Genomic DNA, 21,415 nt, shown 5'->3' with positions numbered 1-21,415 from the left:
TCAAGGAAGAAAGTTAAAAATATCATAAGAGAAGAATAAAGGGCTTTGATCCTTCAAGTTTCAAGTCCTCTTATTCTTAGAATGTTGCCCAGGAAGCATGGGATTTAGAATGTTCTAAAGGTAAACGGTCTAGCATGTGGTAGGTATCTGTGTAAATAAGATTTTTTTTGATGCAAATGTCAGAAATACACCTTAAACTGGCTTCAGGAAAAAAGACAATGTTATCATTATTTTTTAAAATTTCTGGGGCACTTAGGTGGCTCAGTGGGTTAAAGCCTCTGCCTTCAGCTCAGGTCATGATCCCAGGGTCCTGGGATCGAGCCCCACATTGGGCTCTCTGATCAGTGGCGAGCCTACTCCCCCCCACCCACCTGCCTCTCTGCCTACTTGTGATCTCTGTCTGTCAAATAAGTAAATAAAATCTTTAAAAATAAAATAAAATAAAATTTCTGTAAATGAGGAGTCCAGAAGTATTAGCTTCAGGTAAGGCTTGATCCAGGCTTCAAATAAAAATGATGTCATTAAGATTCTTTTTCTTTCTGTTTCTTCCAATCCCCAACCCCATCCCACCCCCCCAGTTATTCTTTCTTCTGTTTTGGCTTTCCTCACACTGTGGTCCAGGGAACCCCAGGTTTACACTGTCTTTACTACTAGCAATCCTAAAGAAAATGAGTTTTTCTTTTTCCAGTATTTCCTACAAAAGTCCTAGAATGTTTTCATTGGCTTAAATCATATGACAATCTATCGACCAATTACTATAGCCATGAAAGGACTGGGTTATTCTGTTTAGCCAGCTCTGGGTCACCTGTCCACCCTGGGGTCTATAAGGATGGGCAGAAAATGGACACCTCCCCACCCAAACCTCTGGGCTGAGAGTGGAAAAGACCTGGTTATCTCAAAGGGAGAAAACTGAGGCGCTTCTAACAGAGGGGAATGGATGCTGGGCAGGCAAAACCTATAGTGTTCTCTATAGTTATATCCTAAATAGAGGCAAAGCTGGGCTCTGGCATCTGGAATAAAAAGCAGATCATTTTTGGTGCCCCCTTCCAAATACCTCCATCCTTTCCTGGTGCTACTCCCATTATATATATCTGCCACCCACTCAGGCCTGCCAACAATAAGGTACCAGCTGTAACTCTTCATCCACAGCCAATTCTCTCCATCTTTAGCAGACTGTCAACTGCATAAGGACAAGAACCTTGACTATCTTGTTCATCACTATATTCCCAGTGCCCAGCCCCATGCCCAGGCCAATAAATATTTGTCAAATGAATGAATCAATGGGTTGTGGGTGGACCTTCCTAAAGTCTAGGATTTGGGCTCCTCTAACTCATGGAGAATTTATGCTACCCAGAGCCTATCAACCTATGACTGATAGAGCCAACTATACATGTGTGGCCCTATGCTTAAGGCTGGGGATGCCAAGATAGAAAGAATCCAAGCCTACAGGGAAAGATACAAACAGGGGGCTGCTGAAGTTGGCTTATACTGACTCTGAGCCAATTATGCTCATCCCTTCCCAACTCCAAGTTCAGTGATACCCACTAGTGGCTTGAGATCAGCCATGATGGGAGTGCTTACACTAATCAGTAAATGCTACATATCAGAGTTTTTCTTCCCCCCTGGAGACCTGGCTGTTAACCATTTACCAGTATATCACCACACATCCTAAACACACAATTACATCAGAGTGTGAGAAGGGTTATAGTAAATGCCATGGGGGTCTCAGGAAGAGAGACATTCTTCCTCTTTTTTAGATTTTTAGGAAAATTTTGCCTACTAGACTATATTTCTCTTTACTCATTGCAATGACCCAAGCCAGAAACCGGAAGCCCATGCTCCCATTGGCCCACTGATCCCCATTTCGCCTTTCTCTCAGGCCCGCGCTCTTGAACAGTGCCGAAAACTTCACTGTGCTCATCAAGAATAACATCGACTTTCCTGGCCACAACTATACCACGTAAGTGCCCAGAATGTCTGGCCATTAGCCACTACTGCTGTGTAGTAGATTATGCCAAAATTTAGAAGTTTAACAACCAATATTTATTGTCTCCTGCAGTTTCTGGGGGTAAGAAATGTGGGAATGATTTCTATGGATGGTTCTGATTCAGGGTCTCTCAGGTTGCAGTCAAGCTGTCAGTAGGGACTGCAGTCATCTCTGGCTTGACTGAGACCAGAATCCTCTTCCAAGCTCACTCACCTGGTTGTCAGCAGGAGGTTCAGTTCCTCACCATACGGACCTCCGCCAGGACTGCTTGAGTGTCCTTGGGAATGGTGTCTGGCTTCCCCCAGAGCAAGTGATCTAAGAGGGACAGACAACAAGCCAGCAAGACAGTAAACAAGATGGAAGCCACAGGCTTTTGTGACTTAAGCCTGGAAGTGATATACCATCACTTCTGCCACATGCTAACGGTCGCACAGATCGACCCTGCACAGGGTGGGAGGGGACCACACAAGGGTGTGAATCCCGGGGGCTGAGGATCCTCGGGGCCCCTCATGGAACCCAGCCACAAACTGGGTCACTCCCATGAAAGAGATGGGTCTCAGTTTTCAAAAATATGTTTGTTTGCTTGCTTGCTTCTCATGCAGGAGAAACATCTTGCCAGGTATAAACATCACCTGTACCTTTCACAAGACTCAGAATCCACAGTGTCCCATTTTCCGACTGGGAGAAATTTTCCAAGAAACAGGAGATAATTTTTCAGAAGTGGCAATTCAGGTTGGTGGTGTCTTTGGACGGCGAGGGTTTGAGTTGGGGGATGGAAGATGTCAAATGGCCAAGAGGCTGGGTCCCTGGGTCCTAGTTATAGGCCTCCCTTTACTGAGCATTCAGTACATCCCTGCATGGTGCCAAGGCCTTGCCCTGCATCACCACATCTAATCCCACAACATCCCTGTGAGTGACATCGCTGGGGCAGTAGTTCCTGTGGCTGCTCTAACAATCCACCATGATCTCAGTGGCTTAAAACAACACATTTTCTTTTATACTTCTGGAGGTCAGAAGTCCAAAATCAGTTTCACAGATCAAAATGAAGATATCGGGGGCACCTGGGTGGCTCAGTGGGTTAAGCCGCTGCCTTCGGCTCAGGTCATGATCTCAGGGTCCTGGGATCAAGTCCCGCATCGGGCTCTCTGCTCAGCAGGAAGCCTGCTTCCCTCTCTCTCTCTCTCTGCCTGCCTCTCTGTCTACTTGTGATCTCTCTCTGTCAAATAAATAAATAAAATCTTTAAAAAAAAAAAAAATGAAGATATCGGCGGGGCCAAGCACCCTCCAGAGGCTCCACAGGAGAATCCATTTCCTGGCCTTTTCCACCTTCTAGAGCTAGATGCTCGCAGCCCCTTCTCCCAGCTTCGAAGCCAGCTGCATAGCATCTTGCGTCAGTGGTCACATTGACTTACTCTGTGCCAAATCTCTCTCTGCCTCCCTCTTACAAAGATACTGGTCTTTTTCAGAGAGAGCATTTATAAAAGGAAACATGTAGGGCCCATCTGGATAATCCAAGATAATTTCCCCATCTCAGGATCCTTAAGTTCATCACATCTGCAGTCCCTTGTGCCATATAAAATACTATATCCGAAGATGCTGAGGGTTGGGACCTGGGATTAAGAATACCATTGGGAGCCATTATTCAGGCCACCACACTTGGGTTAGTCAAGATTCTCCCAGATGCACCTTATAGACATCCAACTCAAATGATGTAAGCAAAGAATCAATCAAGAAACATTTTGGGGGTGCCTAGGTGGCTCAGTGGGTTAAGCCTCTGCCTTCGGCTCAGGTCATGGTCTCAGGGTCCTGGGATCGAGCCCCACATGAGGCTCTCTGCTCTGTGGGGAGCCTGCTTCTCCCTCTCTGTCTCTGCCTGCCTCTCTGCCTACTTGTGATCTCTCTCTCTGTCAAATAAATAAATAAAATCCTCAAAAAAAAAAAAAAAAAGAAAGAAACATTTTGGGGGCAAAAAGAAACCAAACTCAATTGGCTTAAGCAGAAAAAAAAAACCATGTATTATTAACTCATGTTAAGACACCAAGGGAAATGGATCTTCTAGTACACCCAAAACATTTTCATACCTCAGTTTTCTTTTCTTTTCTTTTTTTTTTAAAGATTTTATTTATTTGTTTGTTTTAGAGAGGGAGCACCCCACCTTGGGAGTTTTCTTATTTCCTTCTGCTTTTTCCCCTCTGCCTGGAATGGCCTTGCCCCAGACATAGCCTTAGCTGTCTTCCTCACCTGCTTCCAATATTTGCTCAAATATAAGCTCAGTGAAGCTTTCCCTTACCACTACCTTTAAAATGACAATTTCGGGGCACCTGAGTGGCTCAGTAGGTTGAGCATCCAACTCTTGATTTTAGCTCAGGCCATGATCTCAGGGTTGTGAGATCAAGCCCCGCCTCGGGCTCTGCACTGGGCATGGAGTCTGCTTAAGACTCTCTCTCTCCTCCCCCACACCCCCCCAAAAAAACCTTACGATGACAATTTCAATTTCTACCCCTATCCCAGCAGGCACTATGGCCCCTGTCAGGTTTATTTTTATCCCCAGCACCTAGCACTACCTGACATAGTATATATTTTACATATCCATTTGTTTGTTGTCTGTCTTCCCTGACTAGAACATAAGTTCCATGAGGACAGGTATCTTTGGACTTTTTTGTTAATTTTTGTGTAATGCTCAGCATAGTGGGTACTCAGTAAATATTTGTTGACTGAATGAAGCATGTGATAGCAGTAGGCTATCTGGATGGCTGCCTCCAGAAACTCAAATGATGTCATTAGGAATCTGACTCCTTTCATCCCTTTGCTGTTTCCTTAATGGTGATGTCACTCATAGGCAGACTATTCGTATGTCAAGGCAAAGCCACCAAAGTCCTACAACTGTGCTGTCTGATATGGTAGCCCTAGTCACGTGAAGCTATTTAAATTAAACTAATTGAAATGAAGTGAAATATTTATCTCCTCTGTCATACTAGCCACGTTTCAAGCACTTTAATAGTCACATGTGGCCAGTGGCTACTTTACTGCACAGCATGAATAGAGAATATTTCCATCACTGCAGAAGATTCTGCTGGACAATGCTGCTCTGGATTGTCGCGGTCTCTGGCTAGTGGTTCCAAACCACAGATGACATCTTTTTTTATGGTTCTGGCAAAATGTCTCAGAGAGGACTCTGATTGGTCTATCTTGGGCCAGACACCTATTCCTAAACCAGTCACCAGGTCCAGAGGAACACACAGACCTTACTGGCCAGGCCTAGATCATGTTGCCTCTCCTGGAGCTGGGACAGGGGACAGTCCCATTCAAACCACTCAGCTGGGAGAGACATTTCCCAAAGAAAATTCCAGGCACTTTTACCAGGAGAACAGGATGCTGAGTGACAGAAACATCAGATGTTCACAATAATATGCAGAGTACTTAGCTTCATTCCAATAAATGACTATTGTGATTATTCTCTATTTCCCCTTTCTCCAAGTCAGAGTCTGTTTGCTACTCATCTTTTTATCCCTAGATTCTAGCATACTTGAAATACCACCTTTCATCAATTCAAAGAACATACTTTTTTCACATTTTAATATTTCTGAAATCAGAAAGTGCTTTCAATTGACAGAATTTCAGTTTAATTGATAGCATTTCCTTCTGAGAAGAACATAAAAATAAAACTATGCATCTGATAAGCAATGGTGTCTAAGAACCAGTGAAATAAGATAGTCAGTGCTCACAACATGTTTGTAGGAAGAAAGAAGTACCAAGTAGAGGTAAGAGATTAAGAAATTCCTTAGAGGGACGCCTGGGTGGCTCAGTTAGTTAAGTGACTGCCTTCAGCTCAGGTCATGACCCTGGAGTTCTGGGACTGAGTCCCGCATCAGACTCCCTACTCAGTGGGGAGTCTGCTTCTCCTTCTGACCCTGCCCCTTCTCATGCTCTCTCTCTCTCATTCTCTCTCTCTCCAATAAATAAATAAAATCTTTTTAAAAAAAGAGAGATTCCTTAGAAGTTCAGAAAAGAGAAGGATCACCTTGAATTGAGGGGGATGGGGTGGCTGAATGGATAAGGAAAGATGTAAGTTGAGTCTTGGAGGAGGAGGAGGAGGATTTAGCTAGAGAGATGGTAGGAGAAATATTTGAATGGGAGAAAAGACAAGGACTGAGACCAAAAAGTTCAAATGTACTCAGCAATTCCACTCCTAAGTACATACCCAAGAGAAGTGAACCACATGTCCACACAAAAATTCATACATTATGTGTTCACAGAAGCATTATTCATAATAGCCAAAAGGCAGAGACAATCCAAATGTCTATCAAAGGATAAACAGATAAACCAAATGTAGTCTATCCACACAATGGAATTGTCTTCCATCATAAGATGGAATGAAGTACAGATATGGGCTACAGTATGGGTGAACTTTAAAAATATTATGCTAAGGGGCGCCTGGGTGACTCATTCAGTTAAGCCTCCAACTCTTGTTTACAGCTCAGGTCATGACATCAGAGTCCTGGGATAGAGCCCCACATTGGGCTCTGTCTCAGCACAGAGTCTGCTTGTCCTTCTCCCTCTGTTCCTCCTCTGGCTCACGCATTCTCTCTCTCTCTCTCGAGTCTTTAAAATAAGTAAAATAAAATCTTAAAAAAAAAATACCTTATCTTAAGTGGGAGCACCTGGGTTGCTCAGTCAGTTGAGCATCCGACTCTTGATCTTGGCTCAGGTCTTGATCTCAGGGTTGTGAGTTCAGGCCCCACACTGGGCATGGAGACTACTTAAAAAAATAAATAAATAAAAATAAAAATATCATGCTAAGTAAAAGAAGTCAGCCATAAAAGATCACATATGGGGGCACCTGGGTGGCTCAGTGGGTTAAAGCCTCTGCCTTCAGCTCAGGTCATGATCCCAGGATCCTGGGATCGAGCCCCGCATCGGGCTCTCTGCTCAGCCAGAAGCCTGCTTCCTCCTCTCTCTCTCCCTGCCTCTCTGCCTACTTGTGATCTCTGTCTGTCTAATAAATAAATAAAATCTTTAAAAAAAATAAAAATAAAAAAAAAGATCACATATGATTTCATTCATATGAAAGTTCAGAATAAGCAACTCTATGGAGACAGAAAGTAAATTAGTGGTTGCTTAGGGCTGATAGGAGGGGTGGAAAGGGGCATTGATGAAAGTTTAGGGGCTTCTTTGGAGGCAACAAAACTAAAATTTATTATAGTGACAGTCACACATATATGTGAATATACTAAAAACAGTTGAATTATACACTTAAATACACTTGCACAAATTGTATGTGAATTATATCTTAATAAAGCTGTTTTAAAAAAATGAAATGAAGCAACAGCGATGCAAGATGGCAGCCACCACGGGCTCGGGAGTAAAAGTCCCTCGCAATTTTCGACTGTTGGAAGAACTGGAAGAAGGCCAGAAAGGAGTGGGAGATGGCACAGTTAGCTGGGGTCTAGAAGATGACGAAGACATGACACTTACAAGATGGACAGGGATGATAACTGGGCCTCCAAGAACAATTTATGAAAACCGAATATACAGCCTTAAAATAGAATGTGGACCTAAATACCCAGAAGCAACCCCCGCTTTGTTTTGTTTTGTTTTTTTAAAGATTTTATTTATTTATTTGACAGACAGATCACAAGTAGGCAGAGAGGCAGGCAGAGAGAAAGAAGGGAGGAAGCAGGCTCCCCACTGAGTAGAGAGCCTGATGCGGGGCTCGATTCCAGGACCCTGAGATCATGACCTGAGCTGAAGGCAGAGGCTTTAACCCACTGAACCACCCAGGCACCCCGTACCGCCTTTGTAAGATATGTAACAAAAATTAATATGAATGGAGTTAATAGTTCTAATGGAGTGGTGGACCCAAGAGCCATATCAGTGCTAGCAAAATGGCAGAATTCATGTAGCATCAAAGTTGTCCTGCGAGAGCTCCGGCGCCTAATGATGTCTAAAGAAAACATGAAACTCCCTCAGCCACCTGAAGGACAGTGTTACAGCAATTAATCAAAAAGAGAAACCAGGGGCGCCTGGGTGGCTCAGTGGGTTAAGCCGCTGCCTTCGGCTCAGGTCATGATCTCAGGGTCCTGGGATCGAGTCCCACATCGGGCTCTCTGCTCAGCAAGAAGCCTGCTTCCCTCTCTCTCTCTCTCTCTGCCTTCCTCTCCGTCTACTTGTGATCTCTCTGTGTCAAATAAATAAATAAAATCTTTAAAAAAAAAAAAAAAAGAGAAACCACAGGCCCTCCCTTCTCCCTCATTCGATTTAAGCAGTCATTTTCCACAGTAGTATATTTTCTAGATACATCTTGTAGACCTCAAAGTACCGGAAAGGAAGCTCCCATTCGAAGGCAATTTATCTTAAGATACTGTAAACGATACTAATTTTTTGTCCATTTGAAATATATAAGTTGTGCTATAAAAAAAAAAAAGAAAAATGAGGGGCACCTGGTGGCTCAGCAGGTTAAGCCGCTGCCTTCGGCTCAGGTCGTGATCCCAGGGTCCTGGGATCGAGCCCCGCATCGGGCTCTCTGCTCAGCGGGGAGCCTGCTTCCTCCTCCCTCTCTGCCTGCCTCTCTGCCTGCTTGTGATCTCTCTGTCAAATAAATAAATAAAGTCTTTAAGAAAAAGAAAAATGAATGAAAGTGCCAATTGTGTTGAGGGCTAAGTGTGGATAGGGTGAAATAAGGGATTTCTCCAGGGGAGTGTTAGGAGGTAAAACAGAAAAGATATGTGATGGGGTTCCCTGAATTCCAGCGTAACAAGCTTCCATAAACTTTAATGGGGTGGGAGGGTGGAGGAAGCCATTCAAGGTGTTAGATTATGTAAGAGATTTACTGAAAGTTGTATTTTAGGAAAATAAATACGAGGGCGTGTCCCAGATGGGAGGACGAGCAGGGAGATGCGTTTGCAGCCACTTGTGTGTGTTAGATGGGGCCGTGCTACGGCTCTGAAACTTCAATCTGTGCTTCCCTCTTAAAAAAAAACCTTTCCCTTAGTGACCATCCCTATGCAGGGAGAGGTCTGGTGGCTGCGTCCCACGGGCAGCAGGGCTTAAAGACTGTCTCCTTGTCTTCCCCAGGGAGGGATCATGGGCATTGAGATCTACTGGGACTGCAACCTGGACAGCTGGTTCCATCACTGCCGCCCAAAATACACCTTCCGTCGCCTTGATGACAAGACCACCAATGAGTCCTTGTACCCTGGCTACAACTTCAGGTAACAGTGCCCAGAAACCTCCAGGCCCTGCTGAATTGCATCTCCAGCAGTCAGTGAGAATTAATTTTGGTTCCCAAGGCAACAAGATGAATGCATAAAGCTTCCTCTAAGAACTAGGTGTAACTGGATTTTCGTATGAATTTTTTTCTTTTTTAATTATTAAAGTGATAAACCCTCTTTGTAAAACAGAAACAAAATTGGGGAAACAGAGAAGAACGTAGAGAAGAGGCTATAAATCACCCATAATTCCTCAACCCTGCGATAACCAAAGATAGCTGGTGAATTTTCCTTCCCTTAACCAATTCTTTCATGAGGCTTCTATGAGAGCAGATCACATGTATAACCCGGTATTCTGTGTTTGTGTGTGTTTTGTCATTCCCTGGGTCATTCAGAATTCCTCGTGACCATCACGTTAATTATCCCATTGTGTGAGCATAATGATAACAAGAGGCACCACCTAGGGTGGGTTTTTTATATACCAGGCCCTCAAATTCATCACCTCTCCATCTCACATCAACCCTGGAAGGTGGATATTATTGTTCCCAGGTAGAGCTGAGAAAGGTGAAATGATTTGCTCAGGACCCCCAGCTAACAGTGGCTCCATAACCTAGGTCACTCTGAACCCCAAACCCACATGCTTTTCCTCCCATCGCATGGTTTTCTTGCCTGTTCCTCCATTACTGGACATTTGAGGTGCCTCCCGGTTTTCTATTACAAATTACTCTACACCGCACATTTGTGCACATAAATCTTTGAGTTCCAGATTGTTTCCTTAGGATGAATTTCTAGAAGTAGAATTACTGGATCAAAGATGAGTAACATTTTATCATACACTTTCAGGTTTTTAATTTTTTTCCTATGCCTCGACTTTTCGTTTCTCGGGTTTATCAGTTCTTTCTCAAAGCCGTCCGTTACTGTTTCAGTGAGGCCCATTCTGACCTTATGGATCCTATTCCTTCTGTCTGTCCTACTGTATAACCCCTTTCACACTGACCTATTATCTGCAGTGACCTGGGTGGGATTTCTTCTTCCAAGGCTTTGAAGTATTTGGTGAGTTTCAGCAGGAAAGGTCTTGTGCAAAGTTCTGTGTGTGCCATGGGTGCGGAGGCATTCCTCTGGGGCGATCATATAATGCTGCAGTCTGCAGGACTGTATGGCATCTACCAATTATCAACCAGTTTTTGGTTTAATTTCTGGGCGCTGATGTCTTCACCCTGCTAAAACTATCCTATCCCTGCTCCCTCCCTGGGTAGGGCTCCCGCAGCCTCATTTCCCTTACACTTCTAGGGTAAGGCTGGAGCTCCCCAGATACAGAGCTGGTTGGGGTCCTCTTATGGGACAGACTCCAGACTCCAGACTCCAAACATGACTCCAGTTCCCACTCCCCACTCATTCTAGCACCTAGAAAATGTTCTTCCTTGTTCTGAGCTCAGTAATACATCAATATGACTTTTAAAAATACACCTTATCTTGCATTTCTTTGTGTGCAGTGGGAGGTGGTGGGTATCCCAGTGCCAGCACTCAGGTTGCCACTTTGATTGGAAGTCCTTTTGGTAAGAACATCTTCAAGATGCCTGAGGCCACACTGCCGCCCTACCTGCAGCCTTGCCTGACTTTCAAGGTTCTTTGTAGTGTACCTTGTAGCTGCTTACTTCTGGACTTCCACCTTGTAAGAGCTGACCAGACTCCCGGTTCATCTTCACCAATGAAACTGGTTGGTGCTGGTTTGGTGCTGACCTTACTTTTGTTTTTACCCTCTGCGCAGTTACGCTTCTGCTCCTAACTTCTCCCCGGTAGTGATCCTATGCCATCCTAATTTCATTTTCGTGTTACCTCCTGTGACTGGGTCATTTTTTCAGCCTGTTGCTACAACTCTGCCCCAGCACTAACCTGGCCCTTAAGTTTGAGCTTCCATGAGCTCTCCTTGCTTGTGGATACCAGGCAGGTTTCGGCGGTTGTAATTATGGCTGATCCTTTTGTGCTGTTCGGTTCCAGAAACAAAGTAGGCTTATGCTGTTCCCTTTCTAAAAAGAGTTGCCAACTACATCCCTAGAATAACGGTTCTACAATCACTTTGCCTATGAGGCCAGTAGGAAATTGATATTGGTGCTCCTTATTTATTCATTCATCAAATATATATCAAAGAAAAACTATATTGTTGTGTCAATGGGTATATATTGGCAAACAAAATGGACAAAGTTACTACTTAGCTTATATTCTAGTAGGACATGAATATAAGTCAATATATCATATAAGACAAAAAGATAAGTAAATTAAGAACTCCAACAAGGGGTGCCTGGGTGGCTCAGTGGGTTAAAGCCTCTGCTTTTGGCTCAGGTCATGATCCCAGGGTTCTGGGATCGAGCCCCGTGTCGGGCTCTCTGCTCAGCGGGGAGCCTGCTTCCTCCTCTCTCTCTGCCTGCCTCTCTGCCTACTTGTGATCTCTGTCTGTCAAGTAAATAAGTGAAATCTTAAAAAAAAAAAAAAGAACTCCAACAAGGCAACATCATTAGTCATTAGGGAAATGCAAATTTAAACCACAATGAGAAACACCTACATATCCCCCTCAGAATAGGTAAAATGTTTTAAAAGGCTGGCAATTCCAAAGGCTGACAAGGAGGAGAAGCAACTGGAACTCTCCTATTTCCTGGGGGGAGTGTAAGACGGTACAACCACATTAGAGAACCGTTGGGAAGTCTCTTATAAAGTTAAATGTACATCTGTCCTCTAATCCAGAAACCACACCCTTAGGTAGAGAAAGGAAACATAGGTCCGCACAAAGATCTGTACGTGAATATTCACAACAGCCTTCATCATCATAACCAAAACCCAGAAACAACCCAAATGTCCAACAGGTGACTGGAGAAATAAATTGTAGTATATTTATAGAGTAAAGCACTAGTTAGTATAAATGAACATGCTTGCACATGCAACAACATAGAGGAATCCCACCGACATTATAGTGAGTGAAAGGAGCCATATTGCATAACGGCATTTATATGAAATACAGGAATAGGAAAAACAACTTCCCTGTGATGATAAAAGACACCAGTGGGTGCTGCTTTGGGGAGTGCAGGATGGGGGAGGCAAAATAGAAACTGACTGGAAAGGAGCCCAGGAGAGTTTTCAGAGGCGATGGAATGTTCTAGATCTTGATGAGGTACAGGTTATACAGTGTATTCATTTGTCAAAATTCACTGAATCAACTCTTAGGACTTGTGTGCCTTATTATATGTAAACCATACCTCAATACTGCCAACAGCTCCAATAAGACCATTTCAGATGATGATAAATGCTGGGAAGAAAATCAAACAAGATACTGTACTGCAAGGCTGGGGCGGAGCAGTGGGGTGGAGTGGAGGAAGCGACTAGAGAAGGCCTCTCCAAGCAGAGGGTAGGACCTCTGTAAATATCGGGTGCTTTTCTGAGGCCTGTGCTTTCCTAGTTAGGAAGAGAGACTGCGCAGACAGGAGCCCCTGTCAGGGGAATTGCTTTGGAAAATTTAGTTTTTGCCTCTCTGAATACCTTATTAATACCAGTATTAACAGTGTAGACCAGTGGTTCTCAAAGTGCAATGCCCAGAATCAGAATCACGTGTTGGGAACGTGTTAGAAATGCACATTCGCAGGCTCTGCCTGGACCTGCTGAATCAGACACCCTGGGGACCTTCACAAGCCCCCCGGGTGAGAGCCTCTCAGGTGTGAGACCCACCGATCTAGAACCTCCGTACTCAACACATAGTCCTGGAACCAGCAGCCTGGCCTCAGGCTTGAGGCCTTGTTATAAAGCAGAATCTCAGCCCTCACTCTTGAACTGAATCAAAATCTGCATTGGAGCAAGATTCCCAGGAGATTCCCATGCACACTGATGTCTGAGGAGCACTAGTCTAGACTAGATCATCTAGCACCCCAAGCATACTTCCTCCTTAGAGGTTGCACCCGACTACATTTTTCTCTACAACCAGGCTGCCAGTTTCCTGGGGGAGGTGCGTAAAATCCAGGCGGCTTCTTAATCTGTACACTGAAGTGTAGGCAAAAGTGCCCGTGTGTGTGCACACATACATTCACTACTTCCTAACACTTCTGCTCACATTCCTACCGACTTCTGGAGGGGATCGGCTCAGGCAAATGGGTCTCTTTACATTTTACCCGAAGCAGCACCATAAACTGGCAGGCAGCCTTCAACTGTGTCTATTTTTGTTTACTTTTTTTTTTTTTGCCTATACAATGTTTTGAAAGTTGAGACATTCTACGTAAAAATCTGGACTTCTTATTTTTCTCAAAAATTTTAACTATTTGGCAGGGGGGTGGGGGTGGGGACTAAGCCATTTGACAACTCCAGATTCATATCCCACACAGCAGCACTCCGTTGGAGGGGTCAGTGGTTTCCTTTAGAGGGCATGTGTGCGTTTGTTTGTTTGCTGTGGTCCCCATCACTCCCTTTTGCCTAATACCTGGCCTGCATCACTCATTTCTGTCACCTGCCTGGCCCCTGTAGGCATTTGAGTTTGAGATCCTTGACTAAAGGCTAGCTGAGATCAAGACACAGGATGCTTTTTGCCTCCTCTGGGTCAGTGGAGTTTCAGCCAGGGCCCAGAAAGCAGCTCCTAGTTGAGGTAACGTTTTGATATCCCCTGCTGCTCTACTGAACAGATTTATGGCCATTAGCAAGAAGAGACAATTGGATCAGTGGGCCCCTGACTGCCTTCACAGGCTGGGTTTTGTTTTTTGTTTTTGTTTTTGTTTTTAAGCAGTCTACAGAAGCAGGCAGGGCAATGTCCCAAACAGAAGTTAGCAAATGTCTTTTGAGTCACTGAGGTAAGCCTAAGAACACTGGCTCCTGGAGAGATCTGAGTTTTCTGAAGAACCGAGGTGGTTATGATGTTAATATTCTTTTGGAACAACATGTTAGAGCATTTGTTGTCTGGAATGAGCCAGAAGCAATCTTTGGCCAGAAATAGTCAAGTTCTGATGGATAACTGGACAGTTATTTGCAAACAGCCACAAAAGAGAGAGAGAGAGAGAAAAGGGAATTATAGGTTATATGAGTTTTATAAAAAAACAGAACTTCCTAAAACATAGGAAGTTGAAGAAGTTAATCACATTACAAAATTTTGTCCTTTACCAAAAGATCCACGGCAAAAGGTCCTTATTCGACAAACATTTGGTCCCATTTATTTACAGCACATATGAAGCAGGGCAGGCCCACACTGCAGGCCCGACGCACTTCTCTGGTTCAGAGTGGGCCTCTGCCCGTGTCAGTCTCCCGGGCCCGCTGCAACACATGACCGCAAACCTGGTGGCTTAAAACAACAGAAGCATATTCTCTCACAGCTCTAGAGGCCATTAGTCTAAAATTAAGGAGTCAGCAGGGACACAATCTCTGAGGTCTCTAGGGGCAAATCCTTCCTTGTCTCTCCCAGTCTCCTATGGTTCCCCATGTTCCTTGGCTTGAAGCCGCATCACTCCAATGTCTGCCTCCGTCTTTATGTGGGGTTCTCCTCTGTGTTTCTGTTTCAACTCTCTTCTCCTTTCTCTTATAAAGACACCAATCATTGGATCCACCCTAAATCCAGGATGATCTCATCTTAAGATCCTTCATCGCATCTGCAAAGACCCTATTCCAAATAAGGGCATACTCACAGGTACAGGGGTTAGGCACTTTGACCTATCTTCTTGGGGAGCTGTTATTCAAAACGTTACGGTGTCCAAAAAACATTCTGCTCAGGGCCTAGTGTTCCTCAGAGTGTAGACCACTGGCCATATGCACCAGCTCCACCTGGAACCTTTCCAGAAACATCTCAGACCTTCTGAAACCACCGTCTGGGGGATGAGGCCCAGGAATCGACCTTTGAACACACTTCCCAAGCGATTCTTATCCTTAGTTCAAGAATCACTGTCCCAAGACCCTTTGCTTTGTGTATTCAAAAAGAAATCACTCAGTACAGCAGCAGAAGAAAGAACAGTCATGGAATGGGAACAATCAGAGGCAAGGAAATCAAAACCCCTCTGGCCAGAAATAGGTGTTGAAGCAACTAAGAATATCTAATGGATCTCAACATCCCATTTTGAGAGTTTTTAAAAAAACAGGAGTTTCAAATGCTCCAGACTGGATTCTGGCAGAGCATCTGTCTTCCGTTTTCTTCTCTCTCCACACCTGTAAGTAGACTGCGAATTAAGAACTCAGAAAGAAAATATCTTACCTAAAAACAATCTCTGAAAGGTGGTAAGGGGGAGGGACAGATTGAAAAGGCTTGTGTTATGTGGTGTAAGCCTTCCTAATTATCCATGAAAACAAAACATTCTGCTCTTCCTGACTGTAACACTGGTGAGAGCTGTGTCTTTGGGGGCGATGGTGATTTGTGCCTGAGTTTTAATTTATAAAGGTGGCTGAGTAATGATGTGGAGAGGTCACTGATACAGAAAGAAGTTTATTCTTACATTTCCAAAGAGGAAGGGCACACCATGCCACACAGGGCCACAGGGGAAGCACTGGGGTTGGTCAGAAGATGGAAGGATCAAGGGAAAAGCAGGGCCCAGAACCTTCATTGTGTTTTCCATGGGACAGACAACGCAGGACAGGGCAACAGCCTAGGACTGGCCTGCTTAAGTGATGTGGGCATGCTCCAGGGCGCAGGAGCAGTCTCTCGCTATAGGTACCTGGCCCTGAGTGACCTGGTACAGGGGAAATATTGGCTCGGTGTGTGAGGGTTAGAGAGAGGAGGTAGTTGGGGATATGGATATGGGATTGGCCAGAGGGTCTGTAACATGATTTTCAGGTGCTTGCCAAAGCTGGGTTACAGGGAAGATGTAAACAGTCGCGGCTGTTAGTTTGCCTGGTGATAAAAGGTGCAAATGGACAAATACAGAATCTAAGAAAATGTAATTAGAGCAGATGGCTGAACGGCAACTAGGCCCAATCCGGCCATTACTAACTAAGATCCCCACCCCACTCTGTTCTAGAAGCCAAACTCCCTTAAGAAATCATTGAATTTAGGGGCGCCTGCGTGGCTAAGTGGGTTAGAGCCTCTGCCTTTGGTTCAGGTCATGATCCCAGGGACCTGGGATTGAGCCCCACATCGGGCTCTCTGCTCTGCGGGGAGCCTGCTTCCTCCTCTCTCTCTCTGCCTGCCTCTCTGCCTACTTGTGATCTCTGTCAAGTAAATAAAATCTTAAAAAAAAAAAGAAAGAAAGAAAGAAAGTGGGACGCCTGGGTGGCTCAGTTGGTTAAGCGGCTGCCTTCGGCTCAGGTCATGATCCCAGCGTCCTAGGATCGAGTCCCACATCGGGCTCCTTGTTCTGTGGGGAGCCTGCTTCTCCCTCTGCCTCTGCCTGCCACTCTGTCTGCCTGTGCTCTCTCTCTCTCTCTAACAAATAAATAAATAAAATCTTAAAAAAAAAAAAAAAAGAAAGAAAGAAAGAAAGAAATCATTGAATTTACCTAAAACTTTTTTTTTTAATTTGTCCACTTGTTGTTAATACTGTATTGGTTAAAAATTGTTCATTTTAATCTTAAATGGAAAGCAGATTTTGTATCACTGTATGATGGCGGAAGAAGAGGAGGCAACGTGGGAAGTGGTGCTTTGGTTCCAAGAGAGTAATTTGTGGGTTTGGATTATGTTCTTCCCTCTGCCAACTGCAGCAGAGCTAGAAGATGAACAAGGAAGACTCACTCAGCTCCTGTTTTGGGTTTTCCTTTCATGAAATACCAGCACGTTCAGACACATCTTTATATACATGGATCCTTCTCCTCCTACAGATACGCCAAGTACTACAAGGAAAACAACGTTGAAAAACGGACTCTGATAAAAGTCTTCGGGATCCGTTTTGACATTCTGGTTTTTGGCACCGTAAGTCTCTGCTGCCAGCCACTGGCACCTCCATTCCTGGGACTGTCCTAATTATTGCTGTAGTGCCTCAAGGGGTGAATGTTTCGGTCATAGTCATTAGCTGGCACTGTGCATCTTGCCTGTGGGATAAGAGGGGGAAGAAATGTCTTTGGGGTCCTGTCCATGAAGAAGTCATCTAATGAGTACAAGAGTGCGAGTGGGAAAAAAACTGGATATTCAACTTTAAAAATACTCTGATGCTTAAAAAGAGAGAGGGAAAGAAAGAAATCCTTTTGCAAAATACTTTATAAGTAACAGAATCCAACTCAGATAGGCTTAGAGAAAAAAAATTAATATTTTTAAATCTCAGGTAAAAAATCGAGGGGCAGTTTTCAGGCTTCAGGCATTGCTGGATCCAGATGTTAGAACAACATCCTTAGGAATCTGCCTCTCTCCATTCCTTACATCTATTCTCCCTCATTTTGGCATCATCCTTAGCTGGCCATGTCTACAGGGTGGTTTCAGGCAGCTCCTTATATCTTACTGGCCCAGCAGTCTCAGTAAAAAAGAGAACATCTCTTTGCTAAAAGATTTGGCAGAGGATTCAGGCAGATGCCATTGGCTCTGACTGGCCCAATATGGGCCACATGCCCTGTGCTGAACTAATCACTGTGTTTAGGTCACACCATACTCTCAACGGCCGGTCGTGGCCCTGCCCGGAACCAGCCCTTTCCCCTCAAACTATATGGACCAAGTATGGACAGAGATGGTTCTCCAAAGGAAAACGGGGTGTTGTCTCCACCTCCACAAGAAGGAGGGAGGGGATGCTGGGCATGCAAAAATCCGCAGATGCCCACAACGCCTCGTCCGAAACTGTATTATTTATGTTATATGTTATGTCATACGGTGGTAAGCAACCCAAGAGTCAATGAGATAGAAGCTGAGAGGATGGAAAGATCATTGAGAAGAAAAACCACGAGGACACCTAAGGGAAGAGTGTGCACACATTCCTTCCCTCTGCTTCCAAGGTAATCTCAAACCACTTTTAGGGAAAACTTGTCTGAAACTCTCACCTTGTTTGGAAAAATAACGAACTCAAGTGTGTGGGTTCCACTGTTCTTTGTTTAAAAGTCATGTTTTCGAGCACATCCCAGAAGGCAGTAACGGGATGAACAGTAAACCTATTTTCAGTGTGCAGTCTCTGTTGCTGTGACCACAGACTCCCTCCTCTGCTGGAGCTGACAGTTACATGGTAGAGCAAGAGAGCACTGCTCTGAATGTCAACCAAGTCACCTTCCCATTTGTTTTCAGGGAGGAAAATTTAACATTATCCAGTTTGCAGTGTACATTGGCTCAGTCCTCTCCTACTTTGGTCTGGTAAGAGATTCTCCATCCGTGCTTTAGGAAAGCAATTTGGCAAAAAGAAATCTCACTAACATGGCACTGATTTGGGTTTTTCCCAGGTCACTGTGATCATCGACTTGCTCATCTGCACTTACTCAAGTGCATGCTGTCGATCCCACATTTATCCCTCTTTCAAGTGCTGTAAATACTGTGCAGTCAATGAATACTATGACAGGAAGAAGGGTGAGCCCATTGTGGAGCCAAAGCGGGTAAGCCTCATTGCATCAGCAGGTGCTGAATAACCCAGAGAGTCAGTCAGATCACTGAGAAACATGCAAAAATAAGGCCCAAATCACAGGTGTAAGCCCACGGTGGACGAGTCTCTAGACCCTACCCTGATCCACCACCTCTCAGGTGAACGCTTTGGTCTTAGGGAAGAATAGAAACAAAAATGAAGAGGCAAGATAGAGGGAGAACAAATGTTGATGTTCTAGGACTTGTCAATTTTGTCCAATTTATTAAATTGGTACAGCCAAAAAAAATAGCGACTTTGGAGAACAATTTGGCAATATCTAATAACACTGAGCTGGGACACAGTTTACAACCTGGCATTTCCACTTCTCCATACCTACCCTCAAGGAAGAGCATCTACCCAATGTCCAACTGGCGGACAGTGAAAGAAACCATGACCAGCCCATAGCAAGGAGGGCCAGGCACTGGTTTAAAACAATATGTGGCGAATACTAAGAGCAAATGTTTGTACAGCACTTCAAAGTGCTTTATATATATTAATTCATTGGCTCTTCTCAACAACCCTATAAATAGGTGCTACTGTCACCTTTCTAAAGATGAGGAGATTGAGGTGCAGGAGGGTTAAATAATTTGCCTGTGGTCATACAGCTAGTAGGTGGGGGAGCTGGAATTCCAACTCCAATTCCAGCAGGCTGGTTTCAGAACTCATCTTCATAACCTCTATGTTACAGGTACTGGCATGAGCAAATGTCCAAAACGTGTGGTTGAAAGGAAAAAACCAAACTATAGAACAATATATATGGTGTGGTATATAGGTTAAAGACTACACATATGAATTCATCCTATGAATTTTCTACATGTACATTACACATATAATCATATAAATACATGCATTCTATACATTTTATATATGTCCTATATAGTTTATATATTTATTACACGTACACATGAACAGGTGTAGGGAGGATAATATATGCATACAAAAATCTACTGGACACACACAAAAGTGACAACAGTGATTCCTTCTGCAAAGGAGCCTAGGATGGGAGAAAAGTCAGATGGAATTTGAGCTCATCTGGATTGTTTTGATTTAATTTGGCTTCTACTAAGCAGGTCCTCTATACTTGATTCCATGATTTCCCCTAATCAAGGAGAAATCTCCAGTACTTCAAACCACAAAGGGGGTTTGTCTTTCCCTCCTAAGAACATTACTGTCCTTTCTCAGCAGCCTGAAGGCACAATTCACTGGCCACTTGGACATGTATTATACAATCTGAAATGAAAGCTCATTTTTGCAACTAAAAATAATCACCATTTCATGGCCCAAGATGGGATGAAATTAAACAAAAATATAAATTATTTAAGTTGCAACAGTAAAATTTTCAGGAGATACTCGATGTAGAGTTACTGAAATAGAGGGAACATAACAGAGGACTTTTACATAGCACATGGGAGACCTAAAATCATTAGGGAGGAAGCTTTGGAGACTCTGAGCCCACATATTAAAGTGCATAGGGTTCTACTGCTGAGTCACCTTGGGACTCAGAAATCAATCATTCTTGGCTAGTAAGAGTTTTGGTCAGCTTCTAACAGTTTGTCATTTGGTAAGTAGCAATAACACTTGCCTTTAGACCTGTTCAGGTATGTGATTGTTGACAGTTCTGTACAAAAATGGGTAAAATTTTTAACTCTCTTTCCCTAGACATTAAAATATGTGTCCTTTGTGGATGAACCCCACATCAGGATGGTGGACCAGCAGTTACTTGGGGAAAGTCTACAAAATGTCAAAGGTGAAGACGTCCCAGTAAGTTAAAACATTTAGTCTTTTTTTTTTTTTTTAAAGAAAAGTTACTATTAAATAAAAATATAAAGGGCGCCTGGGTGGCTCAGTCAGTTAAGCATCGGCCTTCAGCTCGGGTCATGATCTCAGGGTCCTGGATCGAGCCCCACATCGGGCTCCCTGCTCAGCGCACAGTCTGCTTCTCCCTCTCCCTCTGCTCTTCACCCCACTATTGTGCTCTTTCTCTCTCACTCTCAAATGAATAAATTAAATCTTTAAAATAAATAAATAAAAATATAGCTACAAAGTTGTATAAATTGCAATTGACGAATTTTAACACAGTAAACACACGTAACCCAGAATATTAGCAGAAGCCCTTTTCACGCCTCCACCCAATCACTACTTTCCCTTAAACATCATCATGATTCTGTATCCAAAAGTTAGTTTAATCTCTTCCAGGATTTTCTAAAATTTGAATCGTGTATGTACTCAATATATACTCTGTGGACTGTCTGACTTCTTTCACTCGGTATTGTTTTTGTGAGCGATCCATGACATTGTATATAGGCATAGTTCATTCTCATTGTATAATTTCCATTTTTTAAACATCCAATTTATTTATTCCTTCTGTTGTTGATGGACATTTGGGTAGCTTTCGGTTTGGAGCGCATATGCAGTGAAGCTGCCGTGGTAAACAGATGGTGCCTACAAGTGGACCCGGCATATGACACTATCAAGCCATTCTCTGAAGGGGGTGTTTTCATTCCCGCTCTCCGCAGCAGCTCCAACTGCGGGACACCTTCACTGTATAATTTCTGCAGCTGCCATAATAAATCACCGCAAACTAAGTAGCTGAAAACAACAGAAATTCATTCTCTCACAATTCTGGAGGCTGGCAGTCTGAAACCAAGGTGTTGGTAGGGCTTCTGAGGGCCCTAAAGAAGGATCCTTCTTTGCCTCTTCCAGCTCCTGGTGTTCATAACACCTGCTAGGACCTCTGGTACAACGCTGAC

The 21,415-nt window shown here is 43.9% G+C and overlaps 3 protein-coding genes across 4 annotated transcripts in view; 2 read left to right on the top strand and 1 right to left on the bottom strand.

Annotated features, from left to right (window-relative positions):
- Positions 1-21,415, bottom strand: part of IFT81 (intraflagellar transport 81) — a 191,283-nt gene that overhangs the window by 140,883 nt on the left and 28,985 nt on the right. The window contains exon 1 of one of the 2 annotated variants that reach the window (XM_047696339.1): positions 2,201-2,297. The exons of the other annotated variant lie outside the window; for it this stretch is intronic. The gene's annotated coding sequence lies outside the window, so the exon portion shown is untranslated. Of the gene's footprint in view, positions 1-2,200; positions 2,298-21,415 lie in introns of those variants that run through there. 2 annotated transcript variants of the gene reach the window in all.
- The window catches only part of P2RX7 (purinergic receptor P2X 7), a 49,144-nt gene that overhangs the window by 23,489 nt on the left and 4,240 nt on the right, over positions 1-21,415 (top strand). The window contains exons 6-12 of the mRNA XM_047696342.1: positions 1,880-1,960; positions 2,590-2,719; positions 9,062-9,198; positions 16,957-17,047; positions 18,338-18,403; positions 18,490-18,639; positions 20,325-20,426. Of these exons, the coding sequence (XP_047552298.1) occupies positions 1,880-1,960; positions 2,590-2,719; positions 9,062-9,198; positions 16,957-17,047; positions 18,338-18,403; positions 18,490-18,639; positions 20,325-20,426 (757 nt within the window). The remainder of the gene's footprint in view (positions 1-1,879; positions 1,961-2,589; positions 2,720-9,061; positions 9,199-16,956; positions 17,048-18,337; positions 18,404-18,489; positions 18,640-20,324; positions 20,427-21,415) is intronic.
- Positions 7,292-7,988, top strand: LOC125081681 (ubiquitin-conjugating enzyme E2 variant 1-like). Its single transcript, XM_047696344.1, has 2 exons — positions 7,292-7,556; positions 7,769-7,988. The coding sequence occupies exons 1-2, from the start codon at positions 7,305-7,307 to the stop codon at positions 7,985-7,987; spliced, it is 471 nt and encodes a 156-aa protein (XP_047552300.1). The 5' UTR covers positions 7,292-7,304; the 3' UTR covers position 7,988.

Source organism: Lutra lutra, chromosome 12 (assembly GCF_902655055.1).
Source record: "Lutra lutra chromosome 12, mLutLut1.2, whole genome shotgun sequence".
NCBI lineage: Eukaryota > Metazoa > Chordata > Mammalia > Carnivora > Mustelidae > Lutra > Lutra lutra.
Note: the sequence above shows the minus strand (reverse complement) of the source record. Positions and strands in the feature narration are given on the sequence as shown.